Source organism: Vombatus ursinus, unplaced genomic scaffold (assembly GCF_900497805.2).
Source record: "Vombatus ursinus unplaced genomic scaffold, bare-nosed wombat genome assembly UNPS02011767.1, whole genome shotgun sequence".
Lineage (NCBI taxonomy): Eukaryota > Metazoa > Chordata > Mammalia > Diprotodontia > Vombatidae > Vombatus > Vombatus ursinus.
The window spans coordinates 4,789,880-4,811,990 of record NW_020951545.1 but is presented as its reverse complement, the minus strand read 5'-3'; the positions used below and the strand labels follow the sequence as shown (position 1 = coordinate 4,811,990).

General features: G+C 35.7%; 1 protein-coding gene across 2 annotated transcripts in view; it reads right to left on the bottom strand.

Annotated features, from left to right (window-relative positions):
* Nucleotides 1–7,251: 7,251 nt before the first annotated feature.
* PIP4P2 (phosphatidylinositol-4,5-bisphosphate 4-phosphatase 2) overlaps nt 7,252–22,111 on the bottom strand; it is a 78,187-nt gene continuing 63,327 nt past the window's right edge. For both annotated transcript variants that reach the window (XM_027856983.1, XM_027856984.1), the window contains 2 exons: nt 8,988–9,078; nt 7,252–8,090 (listed from right to left, as the gene is read on the bottom strand). In XM_027856983.1, the coding sequence (XP_027712784.1) occupies nt 7,947–8,090; nt 8,988–9,078 (235 nt within the window). In that variant the 3' untranslated portion in view covers nt 7,252–7,946. The remainder of the gene's footprint in view (nt 8,091–8,987; nt 9,079–22,111) is intronic.

Here is a 22,111-nt window from a genome sequence, read left to right as displayed (position 1 = left end):
TATTTGCTCACAGTTCTCATTTCAGTGATTTCCAAATGTTTATTCCAAGTGTTTATTCCATTTTGTCCCTTTTTACCCATCTAATTTTGGTCCTTGACAACCATATGCCTACAGATACAATCACTGAGAGGTTTATTGATTGAATAATTATTCAGCCACCTCTAATAGTGGTAAATTAACCTTATGAATGTCATCTCTCAAATAATTTTTCATGTGAGGTCAGATGAGGAGTGTTTATCTCTTCTCAGGATTTATATTCCTTATTGAGATACTCTGTGATATATAATTGATATAACATTCCTTGCCTTTTCAGTGGGTGGGGGAGGTACAGGAAGGAGGGAAAGAATTTGGAATTCAAAATCTAAAAAAAAAAAGTTTAAAATAATTAATTCGAATTAAAAAAAAAAGATACTCTGTGACCCATGTGCTCAACAGAGGTTCTGCTGAACTGGGACTTGCCAACTGACAGCTTCAGTCCAACAGCTTTGTTTTCCAATGTCCAAACCAATGAACTCATCCAGACACATTAACACTTCCAAGTGTTTCATGTTATCAAGAACTTTTTTGGTGAGCTATCAAAAAGTACTGGGACAGGCTTGATTGCTGGCCACCAAGGTGGCAGAGTATCAGGAATAAGTACAACTGAGCCCTACCCAACTACTCTGCAAAGACCAAAAAAAAAAAAAAAAAAAGGCAGCAGACTGAGTTGTACACATTATCATGGTGCACAAATAGAAGACTATAAAAGCAAAAAGGAAGGAGTAATGGGAGCAGGTACCTCTAGAACCTTACTTTTGTCTAAATTGGTGAAGGGATGGAAGAATACACAAATAGTTGCATGCAGAAACATATTTTATTCAATAGGGAGAAAGGAGGAAAAAGAGAGGGTTTATAAGAGGGAGGGTAGATTAAGGGAGAGATTAGTTCTAAACAAAATAAGCTCTAACTATGGAGGATAGATTGCAAGGATTTTTGTAAATAAGAAAAAACAGGACAGAAGTCTGTTATTGGACTTTGAGTGAGTAAAAATGAAAAGAAATAGGGGAACAGAAGCATATTGTACCAAACCTAGAGCACTGGAACTTCTTCCTTATGAAGAGGGAGTGGTAAATGAAGATAAATAAAAGAAAATAGAATGGAGGGAAATATATGATTAATAATCATCATTGTGAATGTAGATGGGATGAATCCCACCCATAAAAGAGAAAGAGATAGTAGATTGAATTAAAACAGAATCCAACAAGAAGGTGGTTACAAGAAACACATTTGAAACAAAGATTCACACAGAGTTAAAATAGGAGCTGGAGTAACATTTATTATGTTTTAGCTGAAGCAAAAAGAATTGTGGCCCAGAAATCCTGTGCAACATACATTAAAATGGTAGAATCCCACAAAACAAATGAAGAATTTCTTTTCCTTACTTTTCTCTGCCATGGAGATTGGATCACATTTACTCTACAAATTCAATACTGAAAATTACCACTTGTTCATCAGACAAACCAGTATATCTTGTATTCTTAAGCATATTGTTATTGATTTACCTTAGTTCTTTCTCAAAGTCTAGTCTCCACACACATCAGGATTTTCCCACTATGGGAGAGATATGGGGACTCTGGGACTTCATGAAACCACTGAATAAGATCAGGGTCTTGTAGTTCCCCATCCCTCATAAGGTAACTTTCAGAAACAGTTACCCCCAAATATGGAACTGTTGTGTTAAATTCTGTGTGCTACTCCTTTGGCACAGCCTACATCCCAAAGCAAAAACAAACCAATTCTCAAGTCAAATTTCCTTTTCAGATGATCTTCATATTCCTCAGACATTCAAGAGGTTCCTAAGTCAAACTTCTCTGCCCCTCCTTGAGCTGGAAGAATGGCTTACTACTTTGATTCTTATCTGCATATGCATCATAGATTGTCTGGGTATTCAGATGCTAAACTCCAGCTTGGTATCTGTGATACTCTGCTAGTATTTTGAATAAACTGAACTTGGTTCTAATCAGTCCTGAGACTCCAGAAATTTTATCTGGGTCTGGACATAACCAGGTCATTTTGATATTTGAGAAGTTGCCTAGAAAACTCCATATTCACTATAGCATAACCAAAATGTAGGGAGATGTTGTAGACTAGTGTGTACTGGTCGAAATAAATTACCTAAAGTTAGTCTACTTGAGTTCTGTGCCAGAGCTGTTTTAAGAATTAGGGATACAAAGAAAGGCAAAAAATAGTCTCTGCTCTCAACGAGGTCACAATCTAATGGAGAAAGACATTCAAATATGTTTTGAATATATATATATATACACATATGCATATGTATATGTATACACATACATACATACATATATACATGTGTATATAGATCAACATTAAGGAGAACCAAAAAAAGATTCTCACAAAAGGTTGGATTTTAGTTAAGTCCTTAAGGAAGCCAGGAGGTGGAGACTAGAAGGAAGAGAATTATAGGCAATGGGGACATGAATGGAATTGAGAGATGGAAAGTCTTGTACAAGGAACAAGGAGAACAGAGTCACTAGATCATAGAGTACGTAGAGTAAGGTGTAAAAAGCCAAATGGAGAATTTTTATATTTCATCCCAGTGGTGATAAGCACTCCTTGACCATTCACAAACCACCTCAACTTCTTATTACAACTACTTATTACTCTCATACTGGAACCTTGGATTCTGACCTTAAGACCACTCTTGGCTCTGATAGGTGAGTTCTCACCAAAACCAGGCATCCATGGTCATTTACAAACCATAGAGTATATGAGTAATACTCCTATCTACATTTTCTAGCTCCTCTTTATGTGTTGTTTTCCCTCAATAGATTGTCCTTCAAGGCAGGATCTGTCTCAATTTCTGGAATTTGTATCCCCAGTGTTTAACAAGGTTCCTGGCATATAGTTAGAACACAGCAAATGCTTCATAATTTACATGTACTTTATTCATTTATATATGCACAGCAAAGCAGAGAACAAAAGCATCTTGCCATGTGAGAGACTTGGGCTAAATATAACAAGATGAAATTCAACGGGGATAAATGTAAAATCTTGCACTTAGATACAAAAAAAAAACCCTCCACAAATATAAGATGGGGGGGAGGTAACAGTTCTCCAAATTCAATATTCATCATCAGTGGGATGTGTGGGCCTATTTCTCCTTCAGGTTGTCTTGATGCTTCAGCTAGGCTAGTTTGCTTAGACCCATGGGTGGCAGTTGGCTGACCCCTTCACAGAAGTTGCTTCCCTGAATGAGGGCTGAGAGTCTGGGCTGTCCTCCATAAAATGACTAGAGTATACTTTTCTTGGGATCCACTGTCTGGCATAGCAGGCTACTCACCACTGTCAGCTCTTTATGATTACTACATGTTATTCTAGAAAAAGACTGATGGGACAAGGACAAAATTCTTTGGGATTTAGGATGTTGTTATTGTTCAGTTGTTTTTCAGTCATATCCAACTCTTTATGACCCCATTTGATGTTTTCTTGACAAAGATACTGGAGTGGTTTGCCTTTTCCTAGATCATTTTATAGATGAGAAAACTGAGGCAAACAGGGTTAAGAACTTACCCAAGGTCACAAACTAGTGTCTGAGGCCAGATTTGAACTCGGGGAGATGAGTCTTTCTGACTCCAAGTCCAGCACTTTATGCACTGTGCCACCTAGCTACCCCTGTCAATAACTTTTTCTGATGACTGTCCATGACCTTTAGATTCTGGCAAACCAGTGGTGAAGTCCCCTCTTGAAGATACTTAGCATGTATGTGACCATGCTGTCAACAGTGAGTGTAAAACATATGGTGGCCTATTTCGCATCCCTCTGTCATCTTTGGCACAGAACCCTTGGTCTCCTTGGTCTCAAGCGCCTTTCTTCTCCTGGGAAAAGGTATCTTGTCCATTGGTCTCTTTTTCAGCAGGCTCAGTCCAAAGTTGTTCAGTAGGATCTAGCTGATCTCAGATCAGCCTCTCTTTCATTTTTATGAATCCTATCCAGGAGAGGTTTTGAAGGCACACGGGCAAGTCACAGTTATATCTATGGCCATGCTTTATCATTTGTCCCATATGATTGTCTTCATTGTGACCCCATCAATATTTTATAAGTTTTCACCATAAGATAACACAGGGCAAGACGGGAGTCAGCAGAGAAAATCATTCAGATTATTCTTACTGAGATATGAAATGGTGATTAAAAAAATTCTTCTCCCTGTCTAAGCTCTTCTCTCACCATTCCCATTCCTCAAACCAAAATCCACCAAAATCTATCTTGGTTTGTAATATTTTTAGTTAACTGTGGTCTTGTATATCCTGTCTTTAGTTTACTCATCATGGTTATCCAAATAATAACTGGTAGTTAGACTTAGATGCAGGACAATGCCTTTTAAATTTTATGTGTACCTATCCTTTGCTGCACTGTGTAATCATAGATACTTATTAAATTATACCTAATAATATTGATAAGAGACTAAAGGATACAGGACATAAGCAGATACACACAAAGTGAAAATAATAGTTACTGTGTATGCCAGCATGGTGCTATTTAGGTGACACACAAATTAGGTGTTATGATTAAAGAAAAATAATAGACATAACTCCTGGCCTCAAGGAGATTGCAGTCTAAGATGGATCACACTTTGGATACAAAGAAAAAGGAAGAAAATAGGTAATTTTGTATTTAAAAAAAAATTTTGGTTGTTTTCCATAGTTTCGTTGATGTATATTATAAGTTTAGAGTCACTGGAATTAGGGAGCCAAGTGAAAGGAGAAAAAAGTCAACAGAAGAAAGACAGAGGAGAGAATTTAGGAACAGAGAAATAAAACATTTGGAACAATTAATGACAAGGGAAGTGAGGAAAAATAATTTATTTGTTGGAACAATTTCCACGAATGATCCTTCAGAATCACGTTAGAGCCAAAGGTATCTTAGAGAGTATCCAATCTTCTCAATTTATAGACGAAGAAAATGAGGTCCAGAAAGGTGAAGAGATTTTTTTCCATGACCATGCCCTTAAGGCAAATCCAGGACAATAATAATGACTAGAATCATAAAAGCTAACATTTATATAGTGCCTACCATATGCCAGACAGTATGCTAAGCATTTCACAAATATTGTCTCATTTGACCCTCACAACAACTCTGGGAGGTAGGTGCTATTATTATCCCCATTTTACAAATGAGGAAACTGAGGCAGGCAGAGGTTAAGTGACTTGCTCAGGGTCACATAAATAGTGTCTGTGGCTGGATTTGAACTTAGGTCTTCCTGACTTCAGGCCCAGCACTCTATCCATTATGTCACCGAGGTTTCCTATATTCTATTCCATCGCTCTGTGTAAAAGGCATACCAGCTAGGTCTATTAAAATGTCTTTTCCCCTTATGTAGACATTACCTGGCAATTAATCCCATATGCAGAATCCCCAGGTATCTGAGCAGCCATTCTAAAGTCTGAGAGAGGTTGAGAAGAAGTGGAAAGAGGAGGCCTGACAAAGATATGCATGGTCCCCTCATGCTGTAAGGCCTTTTTAAAAGCCAAATGCTTGATGAGAAACAGTAGGGAAAATAATCTCCATCCTACGCTGCTAAAACTTCCATTAGTTTAGTCCCAAAGAAGTAACTAAAACCTTCGTATTAACCAAGTTTGTGGTTAATTGCAGGATACCTGAAGCCCTCCTGTGGGGAAATGGCAATATTCTGTGGAAAAGAAAGAAGAGTGAATCAAGGTAGACTTGTTGCTATAGTTGAGCCCTTTTTTCTTAAACTCACTTTTATGTAATTTTTTCCTTTTAAGTAATTTTCTGTGATTTCTTTGAAAGCACTTATTCTAAAGATATGAATGACAGACCTAGATGAATAAAACAACCTTTCAAATACCTATGCAGATGGAACATGGGTAATATGAATAAATTAAATCCACAGATGCTTTCTAAACCTCATTTTTGCCAATAATTTCAAATCCCCCATCACAAATCAGAACTCTTAGCAATTAGTCAAATTGATTTATCTGAATTTTAGTTTATGTCTTTATCCTCTGATGGAATTAGAGAAATGCCTAAGGAAAAGAAGGAAGAATAGGCTGGAAAATTCACAAACTGGATAATCAGCCCTTAAATAATTGAGGGCTGACAGTTTATTTTTTTCTCAATTGAATGCAACAAATCCATTATAAACAGTCCTTAGTCCCTTTTAAATTCCTCTAAGGAGCAAAGCTTAATGTATTTTTGCAAATAGTATGATTTTGAAAAATGAATAGTTAGTAATTGTTGGGATAAATTATATCTGTAAATAGGGATAAAGAAATACACCTACATTTTCTAAGACAAAGTATATTTTAAAAAGGAAGCTATTTCCATTTATCCATAACTTGCTTCTATACTTAGTCTAAAATACAAAAGAGCTCATTAATAGGACTTGCCCTAAATCTCCTCCTTCCTTGTGAGGGCTGCTGTGAAACAAAATCACAAGTGATATAGACCAGTCAGAAAAGATACACCTTAACTAAAATTAATAATTACATGGAGGGAAAACAGGGAAACTTTTGAATAATTATCTTTATTAGTGTACTTTAAAATGTACATTATAATCCTGAGCTATTGCATTTTACATTAATCATCATTTACCCTTCAAAGTTTACACTTACTGTATTCCAAATTATCTTGAGTGTCTTCTTGATCAAATTAGGAACAGAAAATATTTAAAAATATTTTTCTTATTCCTGCAACATCTAACTAATTACTCCAACCCCCATTACTTAAAAATTACTAACTTACAAAGAGCTCAGGACATTCTCTCTCAATTTTGCAAAAAAAGCTGTTTTCAGAATTGTAAAGATGGGCAGTGTGAGAGCTGGTCCCTTAACCCTTGTGAATTCTTAGAAAACTAAGTTGCTTCTTGTTGCTTGTTCCACCTTATATAAAGTAGATATTTAATTGACCAGCTATATTAGGATGGAGTGGTAAGACTAACTGTATACTCATCCTTTTAGCTAGCGTAAAATGTCAATAACTCCCTTTCCAAATGACCACTACAGAATGGCCTCCAAAGGGAAAGTTTGCCACAATCAAATGACAAGAAGCAAACCAATGTAACCCTACCTTTTTCTACAAGATAGCTATGTATTATAAAACATTATATGAAACACTTTCCCCAGACTGGGTAAAGGAACTTCTACAAATTATTAAAATTAAGTTCCATGAATCTAGATTAGGGCTTTTTAGAACAGACAAATAAAATCAGGAGAAAAAAAAAACAATCTGGGATCCTTGAGAAAAGACATTTATCCAACATTTTCTCCCATAGTGGACAAATGATTATTTTATCATTCTATTTCAATACTACCAAAATATTATTTCTTTCTACCTGAAAAACAAACATACAGTGTTTACAAATGTTTTCCTTCTGGTAACAGTGTCACAGTATCTGAAAGTAGATTCAAACATTGTGTTTTGAATAAGGTCACTATGATCTTCTGTAAAAGTTACAGTAAGTTCAGGCAGAATGCTTATTGCTTAGATCTTAAAGCAAGCCACTTTGATACAGCTGTAATTAAAATCTAAGTATGATTATGAGGTTATTTTAGAAATACTGATTAATGCTTCTTGCTCTTAAATACTCAGATCATAAAGTAATGCAACAAAAAAATTTTAAAATAATGAAAAGTAGATGTAAAACCTAAAATGTGAGTTAAAAATTTTAAAGTACCTCATTATATAGGTAAATAAACATGTAAACATAGCTTTATTATTCAGAGCTTGGAAATCTAGCAGCAAAACAAATTCTTTGCATATAATGCAGTGCAATGGATATTTATTTTTTTTAAAAGACCCTCCCCCCAACTTGGAACTACTGTACTTAGAATGGAATTCATCAAAGAAAATTATTTTAAAATGTCCACTTGTTTTACCCAGAACTTCTAGAGATTCTCACCTGTAGCAAACTATAACTAGAAGCAAGCTTAAGCAAAACTGTGTTCTGGATAACTGACTTTTATGGCTCCCCAGTAACAAGCTCGGATAAGGCAGATCAAGCCTAAAAGATAAGCAATTGCCCAAGAAACATAGGTTGCATGAAATCGCCTGGCAAAATCTTGTGTACCAACCTAAAATGAAAAGAAAAACAGAATATTTCAGGGTTAGGAAATTTGAGGAAATAGCACCTTAAATGAAAAATTGCATAATACTACTTATAAAACTTTCATATTCTTACTTACCATCTAAAAATATATCAACAGATAGAAAAAAATAACCATCCCCAAACAATATTTCCTTGATATGAGGGTAAAATATAGTCAACCCAAAGTAGAATTCTCAGATCTTTATTCATTAATAAAAATATCTGCTAACAACTAGCTATTTAAAATTATTAGACGTAGATAAATTCTAAAAAGCATCCAGTCTATCTGACCGGGGGGGTACAGGTAGTACAGTGAATGAGTGAATTTTCCTTGAGAAACAGAGGAGAATAAAAGTTAAACGGCTGCAAAAGGACTAATTTACTTCAAGTCTTTGAGCCTGCTCTCTATGCCTACTAAGCTTTGTTCTTTTCTCAGACAAATCCTCCCCACCCTGATATGGGATCCTTCTCGTTTAGCATGAATTAGGGGGAAAAAAAATTATTTTCTGCACTCCATACCCATAGTCCTCCTGTCTCAGTAGGAATGAGCCACAGGACAGTGGCAAAGTTAGACCTAGCAAGAAACAAAAGACAACTGACTTCTATTAGTTCCACAGTAAAATTTATAAGCCAATGGGTAGGCCAGAGGACTCAGAGATAGAAGGGACTCTAGAGGTCATCTATTCCAGCTCCTTGTTTTACAAATGAAAAAACTGAGGTCCAGGAAGTGAAGTGACTTGCTGAGGCACACAAATAGTTAAGGACAAATTTAAACCCAGATTTCCAAGACCAGAACTCTTTTTGCTATACTACACAGGTACCACTATGTTGCACAGCTAAAAATAGAGAACTTTATTAATCTCACCATTAATATAACACTTACAGTTAATCCAACTCCAATGAAAATACATATCATTCCAATGGTAATATAGGCACAGCAACGTCTTCGTGGAAGTGCACTACCCACTGAGGAACTGTGTGAGCATAACAACAAAAGATAGTCAACATCTAGGTTAAAATTCTTTTACTCTGTCATCTTTCACAAGTAGGCAGCAAAGAAAAAAAAGGGGCAAAAAAGTCAAGAGCCTTAATTGGGAGGATATAACATGTAATTAGGTATACATATATTTGGTCATTTGAGGAAGGAATAGAGAGTACTAATCATTAATTGGAGAAATCTATAAAGATTTTGCCCCTAGACTAAAGAAACATGCACTGCCACCCACAAAACGGCAGAGCTAAGTGACAGCTGTAAACAATTCTCCGAGAAACAAACAGGGTCTGGTACTTTCTCTGAATGTTCTTTGGTGCTGGATAGAGGTTTAGGCACTTGGCCACCAGTGTTGCCTGGGGATTAAATACAGAATCTTAGAAGTGGAAGAGACCTCTGAGGTCATCTAGTGTAACCTGCACCTGAAAAAAACCAAACACACACACGCGCACACACACCCACACACACCCATACACACCCACACACACACACACACACACACACACCCCACCTCTTCTTTAATGTAAAGGACCAGTCATCATGCAACCTTTGCTTTAAGACCTCCACTGAAGTTGGTGGGGAAGGATTGTGTCACAACCCCAAATCTTGCAAGGCGTCCCAATTGCACTCTTGGATAACTCTAATTACGAAGAATTTTTTTTTAGTATAGCCTCGGACCTAAATTTGCCCATCTGAATCCATTGCTCCTATTTCTACTGTCAAGTGGTAATGCAGAATAAATCTATTATTTTTAAATTGCTATTGATATTTTTTTTACCACTTTCACTTCCAAACATACCTCTCTCCCTCCCCCACCCAAAGTGCTATCCCTTGTAACAAAGAATAATAGGAAGAAAAACAGTTTAGCAAAACTAATCAGTTTATCAACCTAAACTGACAGTATATCCACCAATCAATAAGCATTTATTAAGCACCTACAATACTATAGGCCTGGCACAGGGCTAAGCAATGAGGATACAGTAAAAAAAAGAGTAACAGTCCCTGCTCTCAAGAAGATTACATTCAAATGGAAGAAGCATGATTCTACATTCACAGCCACCCCCAAGAAGGAAGATTTCATTTTCTCATTTCTTCTTTTAGTCCACTCTCAGTCACTGTGATTATACAGTCTTCAGTTTTGAGGGGAAAGGTGTGTTGCTTTTGTTGCTCTTTCTATTTACATTGTTGTAGTTGTCACTGTGTATATTAATTTCCCGGTTCTGTTTATTTCATTTAACATTACTTCATATAAATTTTTTCTGAATTCTTCATATTTATTGTTTCTCATAGTACAGAAATACTCTGTTACATTCATTTAGCAAAATTTGTTTAGCTATTCCCCGATGGATGGATATTTACTTTGTTTTCAGCTCTTTGCTACTATAAAAAAGACTGATATGATTCTAATCTTTATTCCACGTAATTGTCTTTCATATAATTGAAAAGAACTATTATGTCCACCCTGAGCCAGCTCTTCTCTTGGCAAAGCATCCCCAGTTCCTTCAACCAATCTTATGGTATGAACTTGAGGCCTTTTACCATCCTGCTTATGCTCCTCTGGGCATATTTCTCGTCATCAATGTCCTTTTAAAATGAACTTTACTGACTTCTTAAACAGAAGATAGGACAACATTATTCAGATGACTCAAAGTCATGCTGTCATAAAATGATGCCCCCAGAGGCTTGTATGATAAAAAGGACTGTTCTTTAGTACTAAATAACTCTCAGGCTCTTGCGCTTTTATATGCCCATACTACCATAGTACCATTATCAGGGAAGTCAGGAAAGGGAGCTAGCTTGAGAAGGAGGATGAGTTCAGCTTGAGCTATATTGAATTTTGAGGTACAAAGAGGGCATCCAGCTAGAAATTTCAAGCATGCACTTGCACATGTGAAAATGAATATCAGGAGAAGATTAACAGAAGATAGAGATTTAGAAATCATCTATAGAAAGGTAACAGCTGAAAAGGTGGAAGTAGTTGAGATTTCTAAGAAAGATTATATAAGGATTGAACAATGAGTGTTGGTCACATTAAAGAAGTGGATGGAAAAAAAGCAGTTTGTATAAGGCAACAGAAAGGGAAGACTAGTGTAACATTACAGAAGTCAAGAAGAGAGAGTTTCAAAAAATAAAGGAGACATCAGGGTGGTCAGGAAGGCTCAAAGAATACTAAAGGTACATAATTTTGCTATGACTTAGAAGATTAAATCCTAAGGAGCTACTTGAGTCTTGGAGGTTAAAGGACTCATCCCTGCTGAGTGTGGAATCAGGATGACTTGGGTTCAAATTCCACCTCCACTGCTCTGTGGTGCTGAGCAAATTACTTAATCTCTCTCTACGTAATGCTGTAGGCCTTGCCTACTAACTCACAGACAGTTGTACCTGTGGAGGCCAGACTGAGAAAAGGACATTTGATTTAGTAATTAGGTCACTTCTCACCCTGGAGAAGAAATTTCAGTACGGTAGAGATAGTAGAACCTAGAATATAGCACTTATACCAAGAATGATTTGTAAGAAAAAGAAGGTAGTGAATATACATGTGAAAAATTTTGACAGTGAAAAAAGAAATATAGGATAATAACTAGAATGGGCAAGGTTAAGGTAGGATTTCTCACAAGACAGGTTAAGAAAAAAGAGACAAAATAAAGAGGAAGGGAAATTTCAGAGAAAGGATGTCAAAGAACAGTATTTTGTTAATGTAATCTTTTTTAATATTTTTAATATTTTAGAGAATCAATGCAGTATTGGATTATTATACTCCCCTATTTCACTACGTCTGGCTAATTTCCTTTTCTCAATTATACACATACTGAACAACATATTTCACATCTTCTTACTGAGCACAAGTCTCACTGACAATGAGCCACATCTGTGTACATACACTGCGCATTTTTCCATCACCCTTGGGTTTCACCTACAATTGGAATTCTGCTGCAGCTTTGGCTGGAATATTGATGGAAGAAGATGGGCTTTTGCAGAATCTTTGAATGGATGCCACACTTTTCATTGAAATCCTTAAGAAATGGAACACTGGCTTAAAGTTAATAGCTGGGGCTAGAGATGGAATGACACCCCCCAGAAGATAACAGGAGGGACATGCAGACAACAGAAGTTTGAGGACAGTTGCTTTGCATTCTGAAACACCAAGACAGGAGAAGTTTTGCAATATGGCAAGTAGGTACCCAGTGCCTCAATAAGCTCTGACTTGAACTTTGAACTTGACACTATCCTTGACTGTCTTGTAAAGGGGCAGGAAAAGCACGAAGCTGCAGTTTCTAATGGGGATATAAAGGCAATGCTATATGTGTATATACATATGTGTATGTGTGTGTGTATATATAAATACATATAAACATACATACATACACACACAATTTTTTGCAGTCTCACGGCCACACATCAACAATCTATACTACAAAAATATCCATTTAAAGAATTGACAATTCAGAAACAAATTGTTTTCTTAATGTAATCAGATTCCTGATTTTTAGAAGTTGCAAGTCAATAATTCCAACCTAGGACATAATTATTACTGCTTAATACTTTTCTAAAGAAATATTATCTAGCATATTTCCATAAGGCATAAATCTAGTATCAGATCTCAGCCTGCCAAGTGTCCACTCTTTTAAAATAAGGCACCAAACATATTGCAAAGCTGCCTCAATTTGGCAATATCTTGGACAGAGCTCTTTTCACATGAAAAAATGCTTGAGTCTTTGTCTGGTTACTACAGAAGTTTTAGGCTGAGAATACCATTATGCTTCTAAGTTGTTGTTTTTTTGGGGGGAGGGGTGTCTATTCTTGCAAACCAGGGATTCAGCATTTTATCTGGGCTATAAAGCACAGTCAATGTGATGCCAAACTGGGCACTAATATGTTTTAATGTTTTATTGTTGCTTTTTTCTATCATCGGTTTCTATAAGCACCCCCTCCAACCCTCACCTGAACACCTCAGAATCTCCCCCTTATAACAAAGGAAGACAGTTAAGCAAAACAAGCTATTATAACAACTCTATCTGAAAACACATACAACATTATAAATCTTTCGATAGAACATTAAACACATTTTTAGATGGCAAGAACTCTAGCAGATATTCAAATAAATTAATTCCTCTGTCATTACTGGATCATATCTCCATTACTGGCTTAAGATCAATGTCCTGAAATCCTCATCTATTTATTCCAATAACAATATTGCTTCTATTTCTGTAGACTTTCACTCAAACGTTTTTCTACCATTTTCCTCTCCAGTTCCTGGATGTCCTCACAAACCAATCTTTTCTACATATTTACTTTGATACCTTTTCACCTTTTCTGTTACTTATAAATGAGTTTTTCTCTCTCAGAACCATACTCTAGTCATGGTTTTCATCACATTAAGTCTCAATAACAATCAAGGGGTCAAATTTTCCCCCTTGCATTAGGATCTCTACCCATTATTTAGAGTATTTCTGGACTGACATCTGAGGCCAATGGTTTTATGGTTTTCAATTAGGATTACAACAAAGAATCACACAGCAAAATTGAATGTAATGTTTCAGGAGGGAAATAGGCATTTAATGAAATAGAAGACTTTCAAGCATTTCTAATTAAAAGACCAGAGCTGAATAAAAAAATTGACCTCCAAATACAAGACTCAAGGGAAACATAAAAAGGTAAAAAAGAAACTAGAAAGAGAAAACATAATTAAAGTTAAACTGTTTATATTTCTATATGGCAAGATAATATTTGTAACTCAACCACTTTATTGTTATAAGAGCAATTAGACAGAGTGTATGTAGACAGAGGGTATGGATATAAGGTGACTTTGATGGGATAATACCACCCCCAAAAAAAACAAAGGAGTGAGAGAGAAAATTGCACTGGAAGAAGGAGAGGAGAAATTGAATGGGGTAAATTATTCCACATAAAAGAGGCATGAAAGAGCTATTATAATGGAGGTAAAGATGGGAGGGGGTGGCAGACAAAGCTTAAACCTTACTCTCATCAACATTGGCTCAAAGAGGAAATAACATACACTCTCAGTTGGATATAGAAATCTATCTTACCCTCTAAGGAAGTAAAAAGGGATGTGGATAATAAAAGGGGGAAGAGGGGAATGATAAAAGGGAAGGTATATTGGGGAAGGTGGTGGTCAGAAATAAAACACTTGTGAGGAGGGAAAGGGCAGGGGGTGAGAGAGAGAGAGGGATAAACAAGCAAAAAACAGCTTAGAGGGAAACACATAGTTAGTTATCATAATCATAAATGTAAACGGGATGAATTTACCCATAAAATGGAAGCAGATAGCAGAATGGATTAAAAAACAGAATCCTACAATATGTTGTTTACAAGAAATGCATTTGAAGTAGAAAGATACACACAGGGTAAAGATAAAAGGCTGGAACAGAATCTATTATGCTTCAGCTAAAGAAAAGAAAGCAGGGGTAGCAATCATGATCTCAGACAAAGCAAAAACAAAAATAGATCTAATTAAAAGAGAAAAGGAAAGAAACTATACCTTGCTGAAAGGTACCACAAACAATGGAATCATATCAATATTAAACATGTATGCACCAAATGGTATAGAATCTAAATTTTTGAAGGAGAAGTTAAATGAGTTACAGGTAGAAATAGATAATAAAACTATCCTAGTGGGGAACCTCAACTTTCCCCTCTCAGAACTAAATAGATCTAACCAAAAAATAAACAAGAAAGAAATTTAAAAGTTGTATACAATTCTGGAAAAGTTAGATATGATAGATCTCTGGGGAAAATTGAATGGGAATAGAAAGGAATATTCCTTTTTCTAAACAGTACATGGCACCCACACAAAAATTGGCGATGTATTAGAACATAAAAACCTCACAATCAAATGCAAAAAAGCAGAAATAGTAAATGCATCCTTTTTGAATCATAATGCAATAAAGATTACATTCAATAATGGACAATGTAAAGAGGGATTAAAAATTAACTTGAAATTAAATAATCTAATCATAAAAACAAGTGGGTAAAAGAACAAATTATAGAAATAATCTATAATTTCATTAAAGAAAATGACAACAATGAGACAACATACCAAAATTTATGGGATGCAGCCAAAGCAGTACTTAGGGGAAAATTTATATCTCTAATTGCTTACAACAATAAAATAGGGAAAAAGCAGATCAATGAATTGGGCATGCAACTAAAAAAAAAACTAGAAAAAGAACAAATTAAAAGTCCCCAATTAAACGCCAAATTGAAAATCCTGAAAATCAAAGGCAAGATTAATAAAATTGAAAGAAAACCATTTAACTAATAAATAAAACTAGAAGTGGTTTTATGGGGAAAAAAACAAAATAGATAAACCATTGTTTAATTTTATTTTTTAAAAAAGGGAAGAAGAAAACCAAATTACCAGTATCAAAAATGAAAGGGGTGAATTCTCCACCAATTAAGAGGAAATTAAGATAATATTAGGAGTTATTTTGCCCAATTATATGCCAATAAATTTGACAATCTAAATGAAATGAATATCAACAATAATATACATTATTCAAATTAACAGAAGAAATAAAATATTTAAATAACCCAATCTTAGAAAACAAATTGAACAAATCATCAATGAACCAGATGGATTTTCCATTCTACCAAACAATTAAAAAACAATTAATCCCAATACTATATAAACTATTTGGAAAAATAGGCAAAGAAAGAGTCCTACCAAATTCCTTTTATTACACAAATATGGTGCTGATACCCAAACCAGAAAGAGCCAAAATAGAGAAAGAAAATTATTGACCAATATCTTTAATGAATATTGATGCAAAATTTTAAAATAAAATACAAGCAAAGAGATCACAGCAATATATCACAAAGATGATACACTATGACAAGGTAGGATTTATACCAGGAATGCAAGACTGGTTCAATATTAGGAAAACTATCAGCATAATTGGCCATATCAATAACAAAATCAGTAGAACTCATATGATTATCTTAATAGAAGCAGAAAAAGCCTTTGACAAAATGTAGCACCCATTCCTGTTAGAAACACTAGAGAGTATAGGAATAAATGGAGCTTACCTTAAAATGAAAAGTAATATTTATCTAAAACCATCAGCAAGCATTATCTGCAATGGAGATAAGCTTCCCAATACAATAAGGGTGAAGCAAAGGTGCCCTCACCTCTAATATTTAATATTGTACTAGAAATGTTAGCTATAGCAATAAGAGAAGAAAAAGAAATTAAAGGAATTAGAATAGGCAAAGAGGAAACAAAACAATCACTCTTGGAAAATCCTAGAGAATCACCTGAAAATCTGCTTGAAATTATCAACAGCTTTAACAAAGTTGCAAGATCCAACTTGGTACTACATGAATGGGCAGCTGTAAATAATGAGCTACTCTCAATGACATTTGAAAGATTATTTAAAGTGGGAGAGGTGCCATGAGATGGGAAAAGGACAAATATTGCCTTAATTTTTAAAAGGGAAAGAATATAATGTAAAAACCATAGGCTGGGGAACTTGTTTTTTATTCCTGGAAAAATCATTAAAGAGACCATTGATGAACTTCTGGAAAGGGAAACAGTGATTACAAAGAGCCAACATGGCTCTTTACACAGGCAGCTGGGTGGTACAGTGCTCTGTTGTCAAAAAGTCCTGAATTCAAATCCAGCCTCAGCCACTTACTATACAAATGCTTATTCCTTCCCATGAAGGACAGGTCATGTGAGATCTCATTCCCTTTTTTGACAGGATTGGTAAACTAATGAATAATGGTTATACTATGGATGGAGTTTATCAGATATTAGCAAGGCTTCTGATAAATTACCTCATACTATTCTTTTAGAGAAGATGAAGAGAGGTAGATTAAACAAGAAAATAACCATATTGATTCACAGTTGGGTGGATGATTAGACTCAGAGAGTAAGCTTTTAATGGTTCAATGTCAGTCAATCTGGCAAGAGGTTTCCAGTGAAGTACCTCAGAGATTCTGTGCTTATTATCATTTTTATTGGTGACTTTTAAAAAGCCATGATGTCATGTTTATTGAATTTGCAGAAGACATAAAGCTGTGAGAGAGCTTCACAAGGCATAATAATCAGGATCCAAAAGAATCTTGACAAGCTAGAACACTGGGCTGAATCTAAAACAGCCAGCTAGGGGTACAGTGGATAGAGCTCTGAGCCTAGAGTCAGGAAGACCTGAGTTCAAATCTGGCCTCAGACACTTATTAGCTGTGTGATCCTGGGCAAGTCACTTCACTTCTGTTTGTCTCCGTTGCCTCATCTATAAAATAGGAATAATAATAGCCTCTACCTCCCAGGGTGGTTGTGAAGACCAAAGCAGATAATACTTGTGCAGTACTTTGCAAACTTGAAAATGCTTTATAAATGCTAAGTATTATCATTAGTTATTGCAAAAATGAATCCAATAGAGATAAATGTAAAGTCTTGCATTTGGATAAAAAAAAAGTAAACTTCAGAAGCATAAGATTAGGGAGGCATAAATAGATAGCAGTTGTTCTGAAAAAGATCTGAGGACTTTAGTGGACTGCAAGCTCAATACAAATTCACAGTGTAATGTGGAAACCCAAAAAGCTATTGTAAATTTGAGTTGAATTAAGAGAGGCATAACTTCAAGGAATAGAGAGGAATAGAGATAATCCCTTTGTACCTTCTCTCTAAAATTATTTCCACTGTATCCTGTGTGTATTTTGGAGAGTGACCCACAGAAGGGAATCAAGATGGTCAAGGACTTGGCATCCACATCATGATGATTAGTTGAAAGAACAGGCATTTTTAGTCTGGAGTAGAGAAGGCTCAATGGGAACACAACACTTATTTTAAAGTATTTGAAGTGGAGAAAGAGGCGGTCAAGTGGTTCAGTGGATAGAGCTCTGGACCTAGAGTCAGGTAGGCCTCAGACACTCACTAGCTGTGTGACCCTGGGCAAGTCACTTAACCTCTGTTTGCCTTAATCCACTGGAGAAGGAAGTGGCAAACCACTCCAGCATCTTTGCCAAGAAAACCTCACAGACAGCATCCGTGTGCTGTGGTCCATGGAATCATGAAGAATTGGACACAGCTGAACAATAACATGCGGAAAAGTGAGTAGACTTGTTTCATTGGGCCCCAGAATTCAGTAATAGGAGAAAAAAGTGCAAGTTATGAAGAAGCAAATTTGGGCCTAAAGTTATGGAAAACTTTCTAAAAATTAGAACTATCCCAAAATGGAATGGGCTGCTTCAAGAGGGGATGAGGCTGCCTCTTTGAAGGACTTAAAGTAGAGGTTAGAGGACCACTTGTCAGATGTGTTATTGAGGGGATTCCTCTGGACTCCTCAGATGGGTGCTGAGGTTCCGTCCATGGAAGCAGACAAATGCTTCTCCTCCCACAGCCTTTTAAAAATGTTAAGAAAGCCTTTTAAATTATCCCAGTCTGAAGCCTTTGAATAAATTTGTGAGAGAAATACTTAATAACCTTTATCAATTTCCGAAATGATGTCCTGCTCTCCTCTCTCTAAGTCACCCTGGAAACAAGTCTCCTTGAAGAAGTTAGGGCTTGTGGCCCATTGATGCCAAGACCAAGGTGACCCTTGATTGATTCATCTAAGAAGGGTAGACTCTTTCCCAGTACTCTGAAGGGATAAGGATAATGATACACCAAAGAAAAGAAATGAGTCTTTAATTACTTTAGGTCACCTGTGACCAGCTGTCCAGGAAGAGCTCATGAAAGGATTAGTCATAGAGGAACTGAGTGGCTTTAAGAAAATGATTTTCCAAGGGCATGACCAAAAGATTAAGAAATTACTTTTCCGTTCAATAAAGAAAAATGTTAGCCTTTACCTTACTTTCAATTATATAATGATGGTTTTTCATATTGCGAAATTGTCTTCTGTGGCATTATATCCAAGGGCATGGAGGCACTCAGTCAGTTTGGATTTTTCTCCCTCTAATCGAGAAATGCTTGTATTCTGACTACAGTAAAGAGTATACTATTATACAGTTTTTTCTTCAATACTTCTAACTCACACATAATGTGATTTTTGTGAACTGAATGCTCCTTATTTATGTAACACTGTGTTAGGCATTATGGGGATTTTGAAAAGCATAGAGATAATTGTGTTCCTCCGGGATCCTGAAAATAATTTCACTATGTTTTCAATTTGGCTTTGAAGAAAGAGGATTCTGATTAAAAAAACAGCAACATATATTTTATTTTCTTCATTTGTATACTGTTTTATTCTAATATTTTAAAAGATCTACTAGAGACATACTCATACCAGCAATGAATAATCATATGATACAAACAAAATCTTGCTCAAATGAATTAAGAACACAAGCCTATCCTCACATGTTTAGCATGTGATTAGAATGCCACAAACATTATTTTTTTGAAATGGTGCCAAATATTTAAGCACTTTCATTTCACTGGCATCTCTCTGCAAGGTATTACAATACCCCAAGCTTCTCTCAGAGTTCTTTTAATTAACATATTGGCTTGTGATTATAACTTGAACGTTGAATGGCTAGTCAGGGATTTTTTTTTTAAATAATTGGTAAAATAATGGCATTGTCTTTAAGAAATATTCAAAATCCTGCCAGTATACTGTTGTACAGGAAAAAAAAAGAATGGCTTTATGAATATATACAGAAGAATTTTCTTGAAATATCAAACTTCTTGCTTAAATTATTATTAGTCTGTGTTTGTGTGTTACTCTGGATATTTAAAACTGCAAAGCCATCAGCAAATGCTGATGCTTCCCAAAGATTTTACTTCACCAAAGAAATAGAATTAAGGTCAAAATAAGTCTTTTCATCTCAAGAGCTTTGGAATAAATTCCAATAGTGACCTAACATTAGGTCAAATCCATTATTGTCACACAGCAATAAGCAAATCAACACTGGTTAAGTTCTACACCAGGTACCACTTCACACCTATCAGACTGGCCAACATGACAAAACAGGAAAATGATAAATGTTGGAGAAGATGTGAGAAAATTGGAACATTAATGCATTGTTGGTGGAGTTGTGAAATGATCCAACCATTTTGGACAGAAATTTGGAACTATGCCCAAAGGGCTATAAAAATGTACATACCCTTTGACCCAGCAATAGCACTTCTAGGGCTGTATCCCAAAGAGATCATAAAAATGGGAAAAGGACCCACATGTACAAAAATATTCATAGCAGCTCTTTTTGTGGTGGCAAAGAATTGGAAATTGAGAGGATGCCCATCAATTGGGGAATGGCTGAGCAAGTTGTGGCATATGAATATGATGGAATACTATTGTGTTATAAGAAATGATGAACAGGCTGACTTCAGAAAAACCTGGAAAGACTTATATAGTCTGATGCTGAGTGAAGTGAGCAGAACCAAGAGAACATTGTACATAATAACAGCCACGTTGTGTGATGACTAATATTGATAAACTTAACCCTTCCTGGCAATACAAGGATCTAAGACAGCTCCAGAGGCCTTGTGATGGAAAATACTATCCACATCCAAAGAAAGAACTATGGATGTTGAATTGCTAAAAAAAAAAAAAAAAAAAAAAAAGTTCTACACCAGGGATCACCAGGAAAAGTCATTTGTTATTTATTTATCATCAATAGAAATAACATTCAGAATGAGAGAGGTAATAGTCCTGCTGTACTTTCAAGGTCACATTTGGAGCTTTTTTGTTGGTTTGTTGTTTTGGGTTTTTTTGTTTTGTTTTGTTTTGCTAGGCAATTGGGGTTAAGTGACTTGCCCAGGGTCACACAGCTAGTAAGTACCAAGGGTCTGAGGCCAGATTTGAACTCAGGTTCTCTTGACTCCAGGGTCGGTGCTCTATTCACTGAGCCACCTAGCTGCCCCTACATTTGGAGCTTTTTGCTTAGTTTATACACATGACATTTTAGGAACGATAATAACGAGCTGGATTGCATTCCAAGGGTGACCAAGATAGTAGAGAATATATCATATGAAGATTGACTGAAAAAATGAGTAATTCATAGTTATTATGAACAATAATAATAACTAGCATTTATATAACATTTTAAGACTTGCACAGTGATTTACAAATATTATCTTATTTGATCCTTACAACAATCCTGGAAGGTAGGTGTTATTATTATCCCCATTTACAATAATAAAACTGAGGCAGACAGAGGTTAAGTGACTTACATAAGATCACACAGCTAGTAAATATCTACGGCTGGATTGGCATGAGAGACAGAACTAGGATAATGGATGGAAGTTATAGAGAGGCAGATCTCAGATAGGTATGAGGGGGAAAAAACATTAAAAGAGCCATCCAAAAGTAGAATGAGCTGCCTCTGTATGTAGAGGGTTTCCCTTAAATGGAGGTCTTGAAGAGAACGGTGTATGACTACTTGCTGGGAATGTTGAAGAGGAGATTCCTGCTCAGCTACATGGGGTATTAGATGAACTTTGGCATCCTTTCTCATTCTAAGATCCTGTGATTCTACAGTGAGCCTTGAGATGTTATCTAAAAACATTCTTTTATCATGATAAATCACTCAATCACTGTCTGAGGGCCAGATAGAACATCAGGGGCCATTGGGGCAAGCCTCTTATTTTAGAGATGAGGAAATTGAGATTTAATGACTATGAGTGATTACCAAACCTACATGTCTAATTCTGAAGGAAGCTAGAATAAAGAAAATTCATCCTCTGATCCAGAAATTATTAGGAATCAAATAGGTACAATAAAGTTTTGGGGACATGGTCCTTGATTCACATATGTGAAATAGATACGCAGATATACAGTCTGCAAAATCCAAATTAATTCACATTACACTTGTCTGTTGTATATAATCATCTCGTATTCTCTCATAGTAAACTTGCCTTTTCACATACAGATAAGCTACACTGGGGTATTTTAATAGGAAGGTAAATAATCTTTAAGGGAGAAAGAATAGAGACAGGAAAGCAGGGGTATGAAAATTGAATTTTGTGGAATAGACACATTTTTATATAAGAGAAGACAATCATGAGACTATCTACTCCAAGCTGGAAAGGACTTTCAAAGACATCTAGTCCA